The sequence below is a fragment of the Muntiacus reevesi genome, chromosome 5 (genome assembly GCF_963930625.1).
Source record: "Muntiacus reevesi chromosome 5, mMunRee1.1, whole genome shotgun sequence".
Classification (NCBI taxonomy): domain Eukaryota; kingdom Metazoa; phylum Chordata; class Mammalia; order Artiodactyla; family Cervidae; genus Muntiacus; species Muntiacus reevesi.
In genome coordinates, this window is record NC_089253.1 from 48540242 (window position 1) to 48561540 (window position 21299).

The 21299-nt window shown below is 48.0% G+C and overlaps 1 protein-coding gene and 1 long non-coding RNA gene across 2 annotated transcripts; one reads left to right on the forward strand and one right to left on the reverse strand.

Moving 5' to 3' along the window:
• Positions 1-8326: 8326 nt before the first annotated feature.
• LOC136169437 (uncharacterized) lies at positions 8327-10203 on the forward strand. The gene is made up of 2 exons (XR_010663404.1): positions 8327-8465; positions 9985-10203. It is a non-coding gene; the product is annotated as an uncharacterized lncRNA (long non-coding RNA).
• A 399-nt stretch (positions 10204-10602) lies between these two features.
• Positions 10603-21299, reverse strand: PSMD13 (proteasome 26S subunit, non-ATPase 13). The gene is made up of 13 exons (XM_065938133.1): positions 21128-21299; positions 19644-19722; positions 15582-15616; positions 15445-15500; positions 15175-15218; positions 14904-14990; positions 14390-14561; positions 13357-13436; positions 13154-13279; positions 12651-12713; positions 11976-12056; positions 11660-11776; positions 10603-11091 (listed from the first exon to the last, which is right to left on the reverse strand). Exons 1-13 carry the CDS (start codon positions 21220-21222, stop codon positions 10996-10998), a joined length of 1131 nt encoding a protein of 376 aa, XP_065794205.1. The 5' UTR covers positions 21223-21299; the 3' UTR covers positions 10603-10995.

A 21299-nucleotide genomic window follows, 5' to 3' on the forward strand; every position in this document is an offset into this window, starting at 1 on the left:
ACAAGAAGGATAAACCTTGAAAACATGCTCAGTGCATTAAGCCAGACACAAGAGGACAAATGCTGTATGATTCCACTTACATGAAGTAAACAGAATAGGTAAAGTCATAGACACAGCAAATAGACTGGAGAACTTACAGGGGCTGGCTGGGGGTGGGAATGGGGACGGGTGATGAACGGTTTTGGAACAGTGGTGGCTGCAACACAATGTCGTGAATGTAATTAATGCCACTGAATCTTACACTTCACAGTGGTTAGAATGAAACATTTTGCATTAGGTATGTTTTACCACAATAAACAGAAGCACCTACCCCACAGCCCCTGAACATGTAGTGTGGAGTGATGGGATCAAAATCTCCTGCCTGGAAGGAGCATGCACCCTTGTGGGGAGACAGAAAATAAACAGGATAAATCAGTAAACTACACACGAATTAAACAGTGCCAAGCCAGAGGGGAGCAGAGAGAGGAGACAGGAAGTGGGTGCACAGGTGGACGTGGGGGACGTCACAGGGCAGTGCGGAGGAGCACCCTGCCCCGGGGACAGCTGTGCTGAGGTCTGGCGGGAGCCAGCCTGTTTCGGACACAGGCGGCTGTGCGGGGAGAGGAGGTCTGAGGCCTGCAGCCGGGGCTGAGGGCCAGGAAGGCAGGGGGTACTTTCTGCACAGCTGACAGAGCCGCAGGGGTAGCACCAAGGCGAGGGGAGGGCGGAGGTGGGGAGGCCCCCTTAGCCCCTAGGAGGCCTCCCCTCCAGTTCACTCCCCCTGGACTCCACCCACCAGGACTGCCGAGCCTCGAATCTCAGTCTTCCAGGGTTCCTTGTCCCTTGTGTCTACTGGCTCATTTGCCACGGCAGCCACAGTGGTCACTACGAACACCCTGGACCTCCTCTCTCCATGGTTCTCACTTGGATAAAGTCTAACCGATCCTGTCTGTCCTGTGCCACTGAGGGCAGCTGGAGGAAGACTGGAGCAAGACTAGAGCGGTCGCTGTGCCCCTGCCAGCCCCGATGGCCAGACACTCACTGCCTCTCAGCTCCTGAAGCCACCCCTGGCTCTGCACCCACGGATCTGAACCCCCACCCCCGCCACGGGTCCTGCAGTGCTCCGGGCCCCACGCTCTCCCTGCCTCCTTTTCCTGTTGGCCATCTGTATGTCTCCTTACACTTAAAAAATTTTATTGGCGTGTAGTTGTTTTACAATGTTGTGTTAGCTTCCGCTGTGTGTGCTCAGCCATGTCTGACTCTGCGGCCCCGTGGACTGTATGTAGCCCACCAGGCTCCTCTGTCCATGGGATTCTCCAGGCAAGAATACTGGAGCAGTTGCCATTTTCTCCTCCAGGGGATCTTCCTAACCCAGGAATCGAACCTGAGTCTCTTGCATCTCCTACATTGGCAGGCGGATTCTTTATCACTGTGCCACCTGGGAAGCACTGTACAGCTATGCATCAGCTATGCACAATCTGTATCTCTTCTTTGGGAAAATGTTTCTTCAGATCCTCTGACCATTTTTAATTGGATTATTTGTTTTTTCACTATTGAGTTGTATGAGTTCTTCATGTATTTCAGATATTAACCCCTTATCAGATATATGATTTACGCATATTTTCTTTCATTCAGTAGGTTGCCTTTTCATTTTGTTGATGGTTTTCTTTGCTGTGCAAAAGCCCCCACTTGTTTATTTTTGCTTTTGTTGCCTTTGCTTTTGGTGTCAAATCCAAAAAAATCATCACCAGATGTCAAGGAGCTTACCGTGGTCTGTTTTTTCTTCTAGGAGTTTTATGGCTTCAAGTGTTAACGTTCATGTCTTAAATACATTCTGGGTTAATTTTTGCAAATGGTGTAAGATAGTGGTTCAGTTTCACTTTTTTGCATGCATCTGTTCCGTTTTCCCAACACCTTTCATTGGAGAGACTGTCATCTTTCTTCATTGTATATTCTTGGCTCTTTTATCATAAATTAATTGACCATTTATGTGTGGGCTTTCTATTCTCATTGAAAATAGGCTGGATTTCACACACAGGCCACAGTTTGTCAACACCTGAGGCTGAGCGCTGTTTTGAGCCTGAGTTCTGTCGCTCAGAGTAATGCATGTGAGACACTTCCATGTGGTTGTGTGTCATGGTAGTTTGCTCCTTTTCATTGCTGAGCAGCATCTCACGTGTGGATATTATAGGACACTTTTTAACTGAATTTGTTCATTTAATAACCGTTGTGTTTTGGACGTCTTTTCATGTTAGTGTATGTAAATATATCTCATTCTTTGCACCTTGACCATAGTCGCCTGTGGTAGTGTAACCAGGGCCCTGTTAATAAACACTGGGTTAATCCACTCCCCCATGCTGGTGCATGACGTGCAGATCGGGAAGTTGTGTACGTCTCTTCCACTCAGAACTGTGGCGCCAATCCCGACAGCAGGCAAGGGTGGGAAATGCAGCCTCGCCACGTGACAGGAGGGCAGGAGCACGACTAGCAGTCTCAGCTGCGCTGCTCAGCCCTGAATTCTGCTGCGCTGTCTCTCTACTACCACCCACAGGGGTTACATATAGATACATACACACACACACACATATGTATACACTGTATATATAAATTATGTATGCGTTTTGTACAGAATTACATAAACATATGTCTATAAACACATACAACCATACACTCATGTACTCCCCCATGGGAAACCACGTTATGACCTGGAGGACAGAGCGTACTTATTGGCAGTTTCTTTTGCCTTTATTCTTACAGACTCCACTCATTTCTGGAGTTACTTAGATCACAACTTTCCCCAGAGATTCTTTTTTTAAAAGTTGATTTATTTTTAATTGGAGAATAATTACTTTATTGTGTTTGTTTCTTCCATACATCAACATGAATCAGCCACAGGGATACATATGTCCACTTCCTTAGGACCTCCCTCCCACCTGCCACTCCTTCCCAGAGATCCTTTCATACATCTGTGTTATGGTTAGAATCGTTTGTGACATACACTGTATTAGTCCTGGAATTCCCTGACATCTCGAGTGATATTTTTAATTTGCAGACATTAATGTTCACTCTTTGTGCTCTAAAGTTCTGTGAATTTTGACTGATGCGTAATGTCACGTTCACCTGTTGCCCAGATCCTGGTTTCTAATGCCATTCACCAATAAAAGGATCAAGGTTCCTTAGTTTATTCTAGGACTGGGTCAGAACATATACAAGGTGAGGGTGGAGCGTTTTATAGTGCAAGTAAGTAAGAAAATGTTCAAGACAAATTAAAAAATATGAGAAAACTCCATAATGAAAATGGTTTGCCAAGGGGGCACAGGAGTCAAAAGAAAGAACTCCCGACACCAAACCTGGAGACATTCAAGCAACAAAATGAAGTACAATAGTATTGATTAAAACCCAAAGTATAAGACAAATATGCATGAGACCATACTGATATGGACTGTGCACTCGATATGGTATGATAAGAAGGGCACTTTACCTCTGTAGTCATGCTCCCAAACCTCATAACCCCAGATGATCCTGAGAACAACAGGAGACAAATTCTAATAGAGGGTTTCCCGAAGACATACCCGAACAGTTCTCAAAACCTGTCCATTTCATCAAAGACAAGGAAAGTCTGAGACTGGTCACAGCCCAGAGAAGACTACAGAGATGAGAGGACTGTCATGTCGGGTCTTGGATGGGGCCCTGGGACATCAGAGAGAAAGTGAAGAAATATGAAGAAACTATGGAATTTGCTTAATAATGGTGTATCAATACTGGGGCTTTGCAGGAGGCTCATGGGTAAAGAATCCACCTGTAGGCAGGACACTGGGTTTGATTCTTGGGTGGGAAAGATCCCCTGGAGGGCATGGCAACCCACTCCAGTCTTCTTGCCTGGAGAATCCCATGGACAGAGGACCCTGGCGGGCTACAGTCTATAGGGTCACAAAGAGTTTGACACGGCTGAAACAATTGAGTACATGTCAATATTGGTTCATTGATTGCGACAAAACATAGCATACAATTGTATTGGCTGAAATTCTCCAGAGAAACAGAACTAACAGGATATAGATATTGATGATTTATTATGAGGATTGGCTCATGTGATCATAGAGGCTGAGAAGTCCCAAGACCTGTAGCTGGCGAGCTGGACTCAGGACACCTGACAGTCAGCTCCATCCTGAGAAACGCAGGCTTGAAACCCTGCAAGAGGCAAGAGCTAATGTTTCAGCTGAGTCTGAAGGCAAGAAGAGACCATATCCCAGATGAAGCAGTCAGGCAGGAGGAGTCCTCTCACTCGCGGTAGGGTCAAATTTCTGTTCTATTCAGTAGTCTGATTGGGCGAGGCCCACCCACATTTTGGAGGGCAAACTGCTTTACCTAGTCCCCCTCTCTGAATGTTAATCTCCCCCAGAAACACCCTTACAGATGCACCCAGAACAAAGCTGGACCGAATATTGGGCCTAATGGCCCAGCTGAACTGAAACACGAGACCAACCACGAAACTAACAGCTGTGAAAGTGCCCCATCGCCGGGCACCAGCATTTGTCTGTGAGCACGTCCTGTGTGAAAACGGTAGAGGCTGAGCTTCAGAGGAGGGGTGTGCAAAGTGGCGGCTGGGGGCAGAAATCGGGCAGCAGGCCTCTCACAGAATCTCTGCCAGTGACCCTCAGTTTTAGTACATTTTGCTAACCGTAAAAAATACTTAGTGGAGGTGCATATTTGTAGGTTAAGGGAGTGGGGGGTGAGTTTTGCAACCTGGGTGAGATTTTTAACCTCTCTGGAAGTGCTCATTTAGTTTTCAGTGGTTATGAAGCATAAATGGCAACCCACTCCAGTTGTTCTTTGCCTGGAGAATCCCTGGGACGGGGGAGCCTGGTGGGCTGCCGTCTATGGGGTCACACAGAGTCGGACACGACTGAAGTGACTTAGCAGCATGAAGCATAAAGCTTTCATATGACATGAATATAGCTCTCAAAGTTGATTATGCATCAGGAAACCTTGGGCGGGGGCTTCTTGTAACAGATGACTGGGACCATCTGGAGTGCCTGATAGTTCTGACAAGGTCCCAGGTGACACTCCTGCTGCTGGTCTAGAGAGCATACTTTGAGAAGCTATATTTTATGTGTTGAAAACAGGTTTGCAATGCAATAAAAATAAGATGCAAATGTTTGCATCCGTGTGCATTTTGTCTGGGTCCTTGATGTCTAGAATGTCTGCTACAGAGTAGGGCTGTGCCCTATGGTCAGTGCCTCTCTTCAAGAGCTTCTGTGGTTCCGAGTGTGGACACAGGGTGGTGCCATGTGTCCGTAGAGTCTGCCCCAGACCTTCCGGGTGGGCCAGACCTTCCGGGTGGCCCTTGCGAAGGACGGTGTGCATGGTGGCTGATCTCCCTGCACTGGGGGGCAGTAGGGACAGGTCTAGGGCCCAGATCCAGCTCAGACATATGCTGAGTGTGAAGAAGGGGTATCTCTGTCCACAGAGCCCTGAGAGGCTTTCCTGATGCCACCCTGCCCAGGACAGGTCAGGATGGGTCTCGCTGGCTCCAGCCCTCGGCCGTGCCCCCTCTCTGTGGCTCAGTTTGCCCACTGTTGCAGGGGGTTCTTGTCCCCGCCCTGCATCCCTCAGGACCCTTTACTTCCTTGTTCAGAGTGACTCCCCACTTGGCCGCCACTGCTTTCCCCACAGGGCACATTGTTTTCCTTCCAGAGAAGGCAGGCTCCAGTGGAGAAAGGGAGTTGAGGACTTAGGGCTGCACTGTGTCGGGGGCGGGGGCAGCTTGACCTCGGGCGATGGAGAGAGAGGCTGTGCTGGGCTCCCCACCTCCGGCAGCCTCAGTGTGGGTGGGGGAGCAAGGATTGGCACAGTCTGGTTTGAATGACTGGTTCTGGGAGCTGAATCCCGGTTCGGGTGCAGCCTGAAGCTGAGCCCCAGAAGCTGTGTGAACAGAGAGTGAGGAGGGCCGGTTTATGCTTGGAAAGGTTGGGAAAGTCAAAGGGCTGGGGAAGGCGGACAGGCAGGCCGGAGTGTCCATACAGGCTTGAGCACAGTCTTGGAATCTCTTTCCCCTGGAGGGTGGCCTCCAGGTCCCCTGTCCTGCTCCTCAATTGGGCTCCACCCATTCACGCTGGGCTGTCCAGGGTCTTTCTTGGGAGCCTGGGGCTGATGCCCCAGAGCACAACGGGCACTCTACTGCCCCCCCCACCCATCCCCCACCTACACCTCAAGCCCCTTCAAGCCAGGATGGGCGGAGAAGGAGGCCTCCCTCAGAGCCAGGCCTGCACGATGTGGGCAGGAGGTCTTATCTGTGAGAAAAGAAACACCACAGGCCAGGTGACTGACCCTCTGATCCACAGCTTTATCCCCAACTGGACCCCAAAGCTATAATTAAAGGTTCAGGCGGAAGGGATTATTCTAGGGGAGGGGCAGCGCCCCCCACAGCCTGAGGCTGGAGATCATGTTCAGAACACGCTTCCTCCTCTGGCCTCCCAGGACTTGGCTCCTTCCTGGGAAACCACGTTACAGGAGGACGGTCAAGACTGGGGCCTGGGAGCCCACATTTAGAACAGGTGTAGCCTCCGGGGAAGAACAAGGTAAGCTGATGTTCCTTGTGGAATGCAGTCACATCATCAGTCACCATCGGGGTGTAATTGTTTGTGAGGATGGAGACCAATGCTAAGTCTGGGGCTTAGGACCAACGTGGTGAGACGTCCTGCTGCTGCTTGGCCCCTGGGCTCACACCTACACTGACCTGGTGGAGACAGCTGAGGAACACACTCTGGGCTGTGGCCTTGATCACTGTCACTAGTAACCTTTTAGTCATTCTGATGGTGGGTTGTGACCCCGCAGTTTCCTATCATCTCAGACTCTGCACTCCTCCAGCTTAACCCTCAGCAGTACAGAACTGAGGCTCCGTCCAGCCTCCTAGCTACCCAGTCATCCACCCATCCCTTCCTTCCCCACCCTCCATCCATCTAACATTGACTGAAAACCTGCTCTAGGCTCCAGTCTCCGTGGTGAATGCACCAGACCCTGCCCTTGTGGGCCTGACCACCAGCTGCATCTGAGGAGATGTCACTTGCTCAGGGCCTGCGTGTCCTGAAGACACATGAAAAGCTGAGGGGAAGGCCCCTAGACTGAGGCACCAGAGTGGGTCAGGGTGTGGCATGCCCGGGACAGACAGGAGGCCATTGCTGGGTGCAGGGGAGCAGCGAAGGCCAGGTGGCAGCGGTCAGACCACTCAGGCCTCGGGGCCCTGCTGGAGGGTTCTGGGCAGGGCTGTGCAGAGACCTGAGTATTCTGGAAGGCTTGTTCTGGCTGCTTTGGGGAGCACCTATGGAGGCTGGATGGGGAGGGCAGGCGTGGGTTCAGCACTCAGAGCCCCAGGACAGAACAGATGACACCTTTGGCCTCTGGCAGAAGGGGATCTGAGGGCACAGGCTAACTGGGCCCCACAGATGGCTCTCTCCTCTTTGGAGGACGCTGACGGGTCAGGCAGTGGTCTCCTCTGGCCACTTCCATTCTCTCAGGGAAATTGGCACAGGGTTTTCATTGCAGGGGGTGAGGGGTTGTTGCACAGAAGGAATGTGGAAGACTCTCAGTGTGAAAACAAGCTCACTAACCAGCGTTTGGTGTGGGAGGGAATGAACAGCTCATCACCTGCATAAGAGAAAGAGGCTCGCGCTCACAGGCGGTGACCGGCAACGCTACAGCGACCTCCCGGGGCCCACAGGTGGTGCTGACCCAGTGCATTCAGCCCTTGGTACCAGCCCTGCATGTGGGTCTGCAGGCAGATCCTCAAAGTGTCTTGTCTGCTGAACTTCCCCTCTGCTTCTCTGCAGCCCAGCCCCCGAGGAGCAGCGGCCTCTGGCCTAGCCCCGGGCTGTGCTCAGGGTAGAGCAGGGCTGCCCAGTACGTTCAGGTAGAGAAGGCCTGACCATTCAGCCAGGAATTCCGGCGTCAGAGAACTTCATAGTAGCTCCACAGAGCTCTGCCTGCTGACTTCCCAGATATTTAGGGTTAACTCTTAAATTATGTCACTTTCCCCTCTTGCCGTCTCAAATCAACTTCTCTGGTCCTGCTCTTTTGTTGAGCTCCTTCCCCACAAAGAAGTGAATGTCCTTTCCAGAGAAGGCCAGTCCTCCCTGCAATGCAAGCAGCCTGAAGCCCCCTTGGGAGCCATAGCAGGGGCTGGGCCTGGAGTTGCTGGTCTGAGGCCCTTTCTCTCCCAGTTCTAAGCAGGCTTCCTTCTGCCAAGCCCTGTGACAGGAGGGGACAGCTGCAGCTACCTCCGTGAGCTATAAAAAGCTCCTGCAATCAAGTGAGCAGAGGGCATACGGCGTGCACACCCGGAACATCACTGGACTAAGGAGGAGCTCAGCCCTACAGCTATGCTGAGGTTGGCCCCCACCATCAGGCTGCTGCAAGCCCCGCTGGGGGGTTGGGTGGTCCCTAAGGCACACATCACTGCCAAGCCAGCCAAAACACCCACTTCTCCAAAGGTAGGTCCCACCAAGGCAGTGGGGAGTAGGGGGTGAGGGGTGGGGGGCCCCTACCCCAGGTAGGGCGAGTGGGTAGTCCTGAGATGTTTTCAGGATGAGGTGGGTTTGGGGCAGGATGCAGAGGGGAGAGGGGCTTCCTTCAGGCCTGCTTACAGAGGGGACCTGGTGCTGAGTCTCAGACCTTGGGCTGGAACAGTGTCCCAGGTTTCCAAACGGGGTCCCTGTAGCCATTACCCACATGCCAGGCTCCCAAAGCTGCAGTCAGTCAGTGGGCGGGGGCCCTCTGTTCTCAGGCCCCACTTGTAAACAACAGTGGTGAAGGCTGAGGTCGGGGTCGCCCAGGGCATCTTGCTTCACCACCCATTAAAAGGAAAAGAGTGGGCTGCTTTGAGGGTCTGTGAGAGCCCAGGTGAAAATGCAAATCTGTGACCCTGGGGCTCCAGGACAGTCAACAACGTGTCTCTACTTTAAGCATAAATAAGCCAAGGTCACTGCCCAAGGTCACAGGACTAGATCTGAACCCAGCCTTCAGTTCCTATTCTAGGCCAACGCTGTTTAAATCTCGGGGAGTGAAAAGTCAATAAGGAAGGACTGGTCTCCAACCTGGTGTTCTGATCCACTCTGGGGAGGGGTGGGGCAACTGGTCTGGGCTGTTTCAGGAGGAAACAATGAAGGTGAAATATAGCTGGTGCTTCGGAACTGGGCTCCAAGGGTGCAGCCACTGGGAACACAGGGTGCCAGGTGGCGTGGCCTCTACATGTGTCTGCATGCGTGTGCGTGTGCGCACACACACACACACACACACACACACACAAATGGGTGCAGCCACTGGGAACACAGGGTGCCAGGTGGCGTGGCCTCTACATGTGTCTGCATGCGTGTGCGTGTGCGCACACACACACACACACACACACACAATGGATGCAGCCACTGGGAACACAGGGTGCCAGGTGGCGTGGCCTCTACATGTGTCTGCATGCGTGTGCGTGTGCGCGCGCACACACACACACACACACACAATGGGTGCAGCCACTGGGAACACAGGGTGCCAGGTGGCGTGGCCTCTACATGTGTCTGCATGCGTGTGCGCCTGCACGCACACACACACACACAGACACACACAAATGTACAGGGAATCCTGCCCAGGCTTCGGAACAGGACCGCCACTCACAGAAAGGGCCCTGGACTTGTTCCAAGCAACTTGACACCACACCTGACATGCACAAGTCCGCAGGTAACCAGAAGGGAGGGTGCACATCCTGCTCGGTGGGAAGGAGTTCAAGGTCAAGGAACAGGCCAGGCTCTCAGGCAGAGGGTGGGGCTGTGATAAAAGGCCCCACCCAGAGAATAGAGTCCAATAGGCTTTCCTCCCTTACAACGGCAGTGGTCACTGCTCACACCTTGCAGATAAGGCTATCTGGGGCAGATGGAGTGAACACTGCTGGGCCAAGGGTCCAGCGGGAGCCAAGGGGGCAGGGCCGTGCGTCTAGCTCTTCGCCCTCCTCTGGTTAATTCCCAGGGACAGAGGCAGTCGGCCTGGGCTGAGGGGACCCATGTGCGTCTTCTCGCCCCAGGAGCAGGCCATCGGGCTCTCGGTGACGTTCCTCAGCTTCCTGCTTCCTGCCGGCTGGGTCCTGTACCACCTGGATAACTACAAGAAGAGCTCAGCAGCATGAAGGCTCTGCAGTCGCCACACCAGGCACAGACAGGAAGAAGGGATTAAAGCCCTCTTTCCTCACTTTTCTGGTGATTCTCTGTATGTGCATCGTGCATCTCCCCCACGCCCCCTAGATGCCCAGGACTGGGCTGTTGGAAAGTTGGTTCCTGTCAGCATCGGGGTACTCGGGCCACAGAAGCTGCTGGCTTGGTGGCAGTGGGTGGATACATGTTAGAAGGAAACAAACACCACGTTTCCCTGAGCAACAATACAGGCAGGACTTGCTTCCTTGGCCGCTGTGCCCACCACCCTCTGCTCTGGCTCTGCCCCGTGGCTAGTGTGGTCAGGGTTGTCTTCTCCTCAGAGTAGACGGTGAGAACCAAGGCCAAATTTCCACCAGGTCCCACCTCCTGCTTTTTAACCACTTCAGGCATAGGCTTAACCTGGGAGCTAAGCCTAAGGAAACAGAACCACAAAAAGGACAGAGCAAGGCATTTATTACAGAAACACCCTTAAGCTGCACTGGAGAAGCCATTCACACATGTGGGTGCAGTGGAGGCAAATGCTGGAGTGGGCGCCCTCCACCTATAAGGGGCTTTCTTTCCCATTCCTGGAGGTACCCACACATTCCTGCTGCCTCACCTGAGCCCCGGCGACCCCTCTCCACTGCAGGCTACAGCGGCATCCAGAAATGGGGCTTCTGCCTATGGCTGGCCCCCTCATCAATGACAGTCCTCTGTGACAATCTGCACAGTAAGAACAGTCCCTAATCTAAACTGAATCCCACTCCCACCCCCAATTAAACACAGGTCTTCTCAGCTGCCTGGACCACGAGCCACCAAACACCTCCGCAGACAGGCCGAGGCCGGGAACCTAGGTGAGGATGTCATGGGCCTGGTGCTCCACCAGCATCTCCATGCTCTTCACGTCGGTGCACCAGAACTCCAGGCGGTCCTTCATCCCCTTGATCTGTGTGCAAGCCAGGACACATGTGTGTTAAGGCACCTGGGAATCACGGCAGCTGATGGGCCAGTCCTAAATGTCCAGCTAATTCTCTAGGGCAGCATTATTAAAAAGGACATCAGAGCTGGGGGAGCTGGGCGTGTGAGATGGGATTGTCCCAGTCAATTCTTACCAGAAGGACATTAAGAAAAACTTGCATGAAAGAAAACAGGCAAGAATGGAGGAAATCCAGAGGATTAAATTTCCAGAAAATATAAGTAAGATAGATTTTCGCTCCAATCACAGATCCAGAAGAATATTTAATCAGAGTACCAATTTTAAGATTAAAAGCCATCATCAAGCACAACCAGCACTGTTATCACAATAAGCTTTAAATGCAGGGTTCAAATCTCAAGCTTGCATTAAATTAGGTTCTTTGAAAAGTCCTTAGTCCATAGAGCAGTAATTCATTCTCCGAAATCTCTTGTCTAACAATGCTTTCTTCCTAAATGGCTTCCATCCAAATGAAACTAGGACAGCACAGATACAACCCCAAACACCCAGAAAGGTGAACTCTGTATTTCAGACACATTACCTGTTGCAAATCCAACACGCGGGGCTGCACCCAGGTCATGTGAACCCGCTTATCCACCTCGTCAATACTGCCTTTCACCAGCCCCACCGAGAGGGCCTTCATCACCAGCAACTCCACCTGTGCATAGAGGGGGCTTGTGTAAGGCACTCTGGTGCCAACACGCACATCCCTGTGGACCCTGCCAGCTGTGAAACATGAGGGGACCAAGGCTCAGTGTCCTTGTGACCTGAGTCTAGGGGCAGTGAGCTCACAGAGGAGTCCGGAGCCTGGGAAGCAGCTCTGCTGCTGCAACACCCTGAGTCTAAGAACTACATACCTCGTTCACGGTGATTTTAGCACTTTTGGCAATTTCTTCAAAAGTGAGTTGCCTATGATTGGCAGGTCGTGTAAAAGTCATCTGAAAAAAGTTTTTTTAAGTCAGAGAACCAATAAAGATATTTTTGTCAATACTTGCTCTGAAAACACAGACCTTATCAGTACCCTACATACTAAAATTTTCTTAGTATTAGTCACATATCTTACTCAGACTAAGCTTCCCATTCCTAGACAAGGTGAAATAGACTTTGTGGTCGTTTTCTAGAACAGTCACTACTCATCTCCTGGATGAGTACTTGAGGCTGCCATGTGCCAGGGCTGTATGTGGAGCTGGCAACACTGCGATGGAGCAGAAGCACAAAGTGCCAGTGGCCAAGAAGCTCATGTTCCAGCGCAGGACAGAGGAGCAGGCAGATGAAGAGAGGCAGGTGACATTCTCTCAGCACAGATGGACGGGGAAGCACTCCCTGAGGAGGGGGCACTGAAGCTAAGGCTCAAATACAAACTGAGAAAAGCAAGTGGTGGCAAAGGAAGAGCAGAGCTGGTTGGGGGTGGGGGGCAGGAGAACCACCACCACCACAGCTTAAGCTGAAACCCGAGGGCCTTCAGAGTTGGCAGGGCCCCATGGCTCTCGGCAGGGTTTTAGATCACTAAGTAGGTCCTGGGTCTTGCTTACCTCCATGAGGCACAATAACTGAATTTTCCTCAGAAGTTGGGCTTCGTTGGCTGCTAAATCAGGCTGTAAAGCAATACAACATCAGTTACCTAACCTGGGTTTTGAAATTCTTTCTACAATAGTCAATAGAACAAAAAGAAACTGGGCAGGTCCAAACATTTTCCACTCTAGATCACTGAGGCTCATTATTAGCTTCAAGTGATTCGAACTTCATTCTTCTCAGGAAATCATTAGAAGAGTGCTTAGCTGAAGACCTAGGATTTTCCAAGACAAAGAATTTACAAAGTAAGATTTGTGCCACTGTCACGAACACCAGGGGGCAGGACCACAAGGTGTATGTTGGGGTTTCAAGAGGACTCTTGGCACACGGAAAGGCAGGAAGGGCTAGGGTGAGAGAGCAAAGTGGCCCCAGGGCCTGGCATGTGCAAGGAAGGTGCTCAATAAACCAACAGACACAAGGTGAGCGAGCTCCACAGGCACACGGCCAATCCCACGGGACTGACCTGCTGGCCCCAGGCGGTCTTCAGAGTCTGGAATCGCTCTACATTGCCACTGTTAAAGGCATAGAGGGTGTCAATCAGCCATTGCCGGTCCGTGTCCCTCAGCGACTCCAGCACAGGGTGCATGAGCTGTGAGGACAGACGTGGTCAGCTGACAGAAGCTCAGCCTCCCCGGGCTCAGGAATCTGTGCCCCTGGTCCACCTACCAGCTCACCAAAGTTGAAAACTCCCTCGCCAAGAAGTCCTGCCAGTCCTAGTGTGAAAGCTCTCTCCTGCTGCTCAGACACTACGGCAACAACACACCTCCTGTTACACTCCAGGCACAAGAATCAGTTCTGTTTTGCTTTAGAAATTTCCAATAAAAAATAAACTGTTTTCTGTAATGGTTATATTACAAAGTTCTAACATCAGTTACCTCGTTTCAAGTACTGAATTGACTCAGACTGTACCTGGAACCATATATACAGTTTTGGTAGGAAAGGCATTCATTGCTTATTTTTACCTAACTACGTGAATCTCCTGCCTGGTGGGGTGTGTTCCTCACACCCCTGCCTGCTAAGGGAAGCAGCACCATTTCTTATCCAGCTTAGAGCCACCACGTTTAGCCTCTTTTGACTAGAATTAACCTACATTTTGTCCCTTTATTCTCTTGACCATATTAGTTGCTTTTTCCAACACAGTTTTCTTGAAATGTAGCAATTAAAACTGCACTAACAATTTTAGGAGTTGCTGATCTCCTTAGCTTCAACAGTATACTGTGAAACATCTAAAATATGTTAAAATAGGGTAAAATTTCTTTTGTAAACACATATTTCTTGCACTATCTCCAAAAGTCACTGGTCACTTTTCTTCCACCCCCAAATCCTTGGAAGATTTTCATAATTTACTGCCCTGGGTATAGCACTTCAGTTTCATGACAAGAGTCCCAGGTTCAGGGATGTCACGGTGCCTCACATCACTCTACCTCTCACTCTGACTCAGACCACAGAAAGGAGCAGTTCCGGAGCAGGAACAGTAAAGGGGCTCTGAGGGTCAGCTTCACCTTCAATGACTTAAAAGCCGAAAACAAATACAGTGCGGAAACTGAGGCTTAAACAACTCTTCCTGCCACGCGGGCTTCCTTCTAAAAGAAATAAGCACATCTGGGTAATTTCTGAGGTCAGGTGCCTCAGGCATGTCACAACTACCACGTCATGTGAGTGAGCACCTCATGTGACACAGACCTTTTGGTCATGTTACCTGGCAGATCCTTGATGTCAACACAGCCCAGAAATCGCAGAGCATCTTTGTAGTAGGATGCATGGTTTCCAATTGTTTGATAGTATTTACTGGAGAGGTCGTAGAAACGACTGTGAACGGATGTCACCCCAGGGAGGTTGTTGAGCATTTCTTCAACATCTTCGATAGTTTCCTATATACAGGAAGCAAGAATACTTTCTAACTTAAAACGTTTTTCAAGTAACATATGACAAGGTGAAAAGCATAAGCCACAAAGACTGACAAATTTGACTACTTTAAAATGGAAAACTTCAGTTCATCCTGTGTGGTCTCCTGCTGGATGTACGCGCTCACAAGGGAGAGAACTGTTTAAGGGGAACAGGCATCACATCAGGGAGGAATGGAGAGTTTTCTGTGCTATTTTTGCAACTTTCCTGTAATTTAAAATTATTTAAAAGTAAACCAAGAGGAAAATTAGGATTTTTTTCTCCTTACAGTTTTAAACACTGTTAAGTCTGTACCGTGGCGGCCTCACCTTCGTCACTTGCAGGTCACCGATATTCAGCTTCAGAGCGCCAATCGCGGTTTTGCACAGGATCACTGCCTCATCACTGCTTTTCACCTGAAGACATCAGAGATGACGGGGCTCAGAAGGGTGGGCAATGCAGGAACGATGAAGGCATCTGTCACTGACTTAACCTGCATGACTACGGACACACTGGTCTCCAGAGTTGTGAACAGTGGGCACAGACACAAACTGTAACTCACATAGCTTTTAAAAGATCTGGCTCAAACTTCATGTTTACCTTCTCACGAGTCTTTTCCAGAAAACTAAGAGCCACATTAGGATCTAGAAAAGAAAGACCAAAGTCAGAAGCATCGCCAACAGAGTATCCTGTTGTACCTGTAAAGTATCCATCTTTACAGGTGGGATAATCTTTAGGCTTAGACCATAAAATACAAAACTTAGAATTTTATATTGTCTATTGAAATCGAAAAGCTCAATTAACTTATACTTTGACATCATTTTAATTACCATCAGGATCTGCTCCTTTATGAAAGAAAGTGACACTCACCAGTCATCTGTCTAACTACATGTAGAATGATTTCTACCAGGGACAAAGGATTCACCCTGAAATAAAAACCCAGTCTTTAAACATCAACAAATCAATGTATTCATTTTCAAAAACAAATACAAACAAAAGAATTTTACCTGTGTTCAAATTCACTGATGAAGTTTTCATAAAGCTGTGGAACCAAAACACGGAGAGTAATTATAAGACATCTTTCATTCTGCAAAATCAAGACTTCAGACACTAGCATGACACCCATCAGACAGCAGGCACTGCATAAGTCCCAAATTGGGCCTTATTAAGCTCACATAAATGATCACCCCTAGGGACTGCCCTGGTGGTTGAGGCATTAAGAATCCACCTTGCGAGGCAGGGGTTACAGGTTCAACCTCTGGTTGGGGAGCTAAGATCCCATATGCAGAAGAGCAATGAAGCCCATGTGTTCCAATAACTGAGCTTGTGCCACAACTAGAGAGTCTGTGTTCCTCAACAGAGATTCTTCATGACTCTAGAAAGATTCTGAGTGCCACAACTAAGACCCAACGCAGCCAAACAGATAAATAATTTTAAAAACGATCACCAATAAACTGTTAAAAAAAAGCTAGAGTTGTTTTTTTCGTCCGCCTAACTTTTAGAATTAGAACCTTGTCCCATGAGACTCTACCAAGGGCCAACTCATCTATCTGTTCTCCAAAGTACTCTGAATAAAACATACTATCTGTTTGAAAGGCTCACTAACTAAACAGAGGTCAGAAGGTTGGAGGCTAATTATGTCCCATTATCAAATATCACAGTCATTCAGCAAACACTTGAGCACTTACTGAGACTGTTTACTAAGTACTACAGCACAGAATGTGTACGACAAAAACTGAACTTCTGAGGAGCTTCTGGCCTAGTGGAGAAGCCAGACTTGCAAACGAATAAACGACCACACTTTGAGTTAGAAAGCAAGGAAAAAAGCACACAGCTGGATTAGCCGATGAGAGAGATTGCAAACATTATCTCAGAAACTGATAGTTGAGCTTTAAGGAATGAAGACCAGTATGAGGTGGACAAATCTGATGTGGTAGAGAGGGCAGCTGGGAAACCATTCCAGACAGGAATAAACATACGCAAAAGTACCAAAGAAATAACTGCATTATGTTTTAGAAGTACTTCTGAAGGACAAAGAGAACGGGCCTTGGTCTCTATCCTAAAGTTAAAGCTATACCACTGGACATATACAACCACATTTGTATTTTATACACATGGCTGGATGCAAAGAAGACGGGAAGGAAAAGGATTGAAGAAGACAGAACAATTGAGGCCATGAGAGGTCATGACAGAAGACAGAGGAGCAAAGGCAGTGAGGATGACAGAGTCTGAGAAATCTGCAAGTGAACAGAACCAGACCTGCTCAGCGTGGGCAGGTCCCACAGAGGGGAGGTGATGACAACCTCTGAGCTCACAGCTGGGCAACAGAGTGGTACAGGGAGTGCTCACACGGGCAGGGCTGGGAGAGGGACCCTTCAGACAAGTCAGCTTTGGATAAAGAGAGTTTAAAGTTCCTCTGGGTATGAAGACCGAAAGATGGAAACGTCTCTGTGAAACAAAATGTGGTGAATATATATACACAGCGGGATATCACTCAGCCTAAAAAATGAAAATCCTGCCATCTGTGACAATGCAAATGAACTTTGAGGGCATTATGTGAAGTGAAGTAAGTCAGAGAAAGACAAGTACTATTTAACCTCACTTATACGTGAAACCTAAAAAACTAATTTATACAGAGAATAGAATGGTGGTTGCCAGAAGCAGGGGTGAACGTGGTCAACAGGTCAAAGTACAAACTCCTATTTATAAGATAACTAAGTCCTGGGGAATGCAGTGTACAGCATGGTGACGACAGCTAACCACACCACACCACACAGTATACCTGAAAGTTGCTAGGAGAGTAGATCTTAAAAGTTTTCATCATAAGAAAAACAAATCAGTAACAATGTGATGTGATATGCTAATTAGATTCACTGTGGTGATCATTTTGCATACATATGTACATCAGATCATTACACTGGACACCTTAAACTAAAACAAGGTTAGATGTCAATTATTTCTCAGTAAAACTTAGAGGGAAAAATGAACCTGTAGCAGTCAGTTAGATATTTATATCAGGCACCTGGCAAAGAGTCAACATAATAAAATGGAGTTTTCAGACTATTTGAAAGATACCTTTATCATTAAGAGGGAGTGTTTCAACTTCTCTGATATGTTATGATTTATGAAATTACCTAAAAAAAAAAGGTCTCTAAGGCAAAAAGTTCACTAAGTCTAGAAAGTCAAAGCTATTTCTGGTGACTGAAAATTTATGAATACTATTGATAAAATAAATTTATATTAAACACTAAAATATATAAACTTAAAACTGAATAAAGTATATTAATACAAACAATTTGTATTTTCAAGCAGGACAAGAAAAATCACACATGAATTTCTTTCTCTGAGCCTTCCCCCTCATCCCTCATCTGCACTGTGCATCTGCATTAGGGCGCCTGCTCCACTGTAAACATCAATTTTTTCCTTTCTTTGGACAACGTAACTTCTTAAATGAGGGGCGTTTTTTTCCAGCTCTGCAGTGGTCAAGGTGACTTGCTGCTCTCTTTGTATGACCTTACCTGGCCGTGCATCCCTGATGGACTGTGCGTAAAATATCAGTTTGTCATTCTGATGTACTACCCTCTGTCTCAAGTATATATGACTGTGTGTTTGACCGGGGCTTGGTTTCTATCCTAACATGCTGCATAGTTCTCTGAGCTTTCTGAGAGTCTGTCTCCCAGGTTATAATCCTCAATTTGGCTCAAATAAAATCCCCCCTATTCCTTTTTGAGTATTAATTTGCATTTTTGTCAACACTATCTATCTGAGAATGATGAGGGCTGGGGCCCAACAATTTTTAAAGGATTATTTTGTCCAAGAAAATAGTAAACAAATCTACTGACCTAAATATGATGTCACTTTCCCAAGAGGCTGAGCAAATATTTTGCTATGAGGTGAAAGTGATTTGAAGACAAGAAACAAAAGAACAGAAATGAGCACTTATGAGTTATCCACCACTATGATATAGAACCTTAGGGAATAAATATCGAGACAGCTCTAATTTATCATGTTTTCACATAATCCAGAAGATAGCATGGCCAGCAAAATCTCCAGGCTTACAGAAGATTACAAGTTCCTTTGAGTAGTAAAATGTCAAACCGATAGATATAAACCACAAGAAAACCTTAGAAGCCCAGATGATGGAATATCAAAGTGGTAAGCTTCACTATAAGCACAATTAAAGCAAATAACTGAAGCTGTCATTACAAACAAGCTTTCAGTTCCAATGCATTTATACACCTCTGATTCATTCAGAATCCAAGAGAAAGGCATCAAGGAGAAAGATATCAGGAAAGATTTCAAAGAGTAGTCTCAGATCAGTTCAGTCGCTCAGTCATGTCCAACTCTTTGTGACCCAATGGACTGCAGTAGGTCAGGCTTCCCTGTCCTTCACCAACTCCCGAAGTTTGCTCAAACTCATGTCCATCCAGACAATAGTCTACCAGTAAACAAATCTGGGCAGAGGGAGGGGTTTATGGGGTGGAAAGCAGGGGATCTGGGAAAGGCTTGGGCAGAGTGTGTTTTTCTGTTGACAAAATTCTACAAGGCTCTATTACAGGCAGCATGATACTAAGCAGCATTCCATGATACTAAGTCTCCCACTCCCAAGTGAAGCACATCTTCCACACTGCCCAGGACAAAGTGTTGGGGGAAACAAGCAGAGTCAGTGGGGGAGAGGGGAAGAGGAGAGACGGCAGTTATAACAACTGTTGACAAGTACAGGGTTGGGATTTTAGAAGAAGCTAGAATGTCTATGTTTGAATCCTCTTCTGTCACTTATCAGGTGGGATCTACGGCCAGTCACTTAAGCTCTTGCTGTCTGTCTCTACATAAGAAAAACAGAATAGCAGTAGTACTAATCTACCAATGTTGTTATGAGGAGTAGATGAATAAATGTGTAAAGCACTCAAAATGGTACCTGAGTAGACTTATATATATACATACATACATACATATATATATACACACACACATATATACATATATGGGGGGGGAGAAGTCCATCTTTTATTTTTAAAAAGTACTTGAGCATATTTAAATACTGTGACATAGCATGGCAAATCATTTACCTTAATGAGACCATCTCCTTGGGCAAAGCAGGGGTCCTGCACAAAATCAAGCACTTGAAGAGTCAGCTGATGCCACAACCTGAAAAACACAAGGCTCGTAAGACCTATAACCTAGCATCAGTCACAGGCACTTTCACCTTTGATGGTTCTATCAAATAACAAACACTCATCAGTCTCTAATGTTTAACACAAGAATACTAAAGCAGATGCTTTTTAAAGCTTAGTTCTTTCCCTGTCTCTGCCACCCAATGGTTATGTCACCGAGAGATCACTCTAAGATTGTTTTCTCAGCTATAAACGGAGAACATCTTTCTAGACTACCTCAAAGGGTTACTGCAAGGCTTGACTGAAAACTAGAATTTTGGAATCATATGTATGGAATTTGAAATTCTGGCTCTTCTACTTATTAGCTGACTACCTCAGAGAAGGAACTTAAACTAAGCTTCAGTTTCTTCATCTACGAATAGGATGAAGGACTGAATGAGCTAATACAGAAAACCTTTAGAACAATGACATAGAGCATTTGAAACCAAAGGCTAATTCTTAAGAAAGCAAGTAAAATGCATGAAAAGTACAACGGGCTACACAAGCAATTATTTGCCAAAAACTAATATTTTTTTCCTCAAAATCTGCTAACAGCAGAAGGCTGCTATCATCAATGGCACCCCACTCCAGTACTCCTGCCTGGAAAACCCCATGGATGGAGGAGCCTGGTGGGCTGCAGTCCATGGGGTCGCACAGACTCGGACACGACTGAAGCGACTTAGCAGCAGCAGCAACTACCATCAAAACACATACTGAATGTCCATGCAAAAGGCACAACGCTAAAGGCTAAGGTTAACAGGGGAGTATTACAAGAGCTGTGTTTTCCTGTGAAAAATAACCCACTGCTAACACTTTATTCTATTCACTTAAAAAGAGGTTGTTGTTTAGCAACTGATAAACTTAATTATTCTGAAATTCATCCTGTTTCTAAAAAACCCATACTCTAAGATCTTTCTAGGTGCACAAAGCCCAATATGAAATGCAATGGAAAGCAGGGGCCGTGGCACGCGGAGAAGTGGTTGCACGCCAGCAACCACTAGTAACTAGTGGCAGAATCAACAGCGGAAAAAAATGTACTGGTCTCTGGCTTGTCTACTCCAGACTGCTGAGAAAAATAACTGTAGGTACAATCACACTATGACAAGGCTAAATATAAGACATCGGTATCTGTTCAGTCACAGTCCCTGGGTCCAGAAGGCAGTGAACGCTAGATCCCAAAACCCAGTCTGTGGCTCTCCTCCTCAGTCCTGTGGGATGTCACCCTTTCCCTCCTCGGTCCTGCCTTCCGGGTCCCTCAACACACCTCCTCTGTCTAGCTTGTCCCCATTCACTCCACACGGGTCCGAGCGCCCTCAGTCCACCAAGATCCAGGTCCAACCCCCGTCCCCCCGTCGCTCTCCTATCCCAGGAGGCCCACGGCCCTTCGGATCGGCGCTCACTTCTTGGTGTAGAGCTCCTCCAAACGGTGCCACACGGCGGCCTGGCCGGGCCCGGAGCTCTGACTCTGCTGTAAGAAGCCGGGTACGTCCTTCATGACGGCAGGAACAACCAGGGAAAGCAGTACCGCGGAGATGCCAGGAAGCGGGGGAGGCCGCCGGAAGTGCTCACTCA

Bases quoted from the DNA above. Each gene is read 5' to 3' on its own strand.
- PSMD13 (XM_065938133.1), bottom strand. From the start codon at position 21,222: ATGAAGGACGTACCCGGCTTCTTACAGCAGAGTCAGAGCTCCGGGCCC. The intron at 15,219-15,444 runs GTGAGTGTCACT...TTTCTTTTCTAG, and splicing joins TGTAGTTAGACAGATGACTG to ATCCTAATGTGGCTCTTAGT. The intron at 11,092-11,659 runs GTAATGTGTCTG...GCTTGCACACAG, and splicing joins GCGTGTTGGATTTGCAACAG to ATCAAGGGGATGAAGGACCG.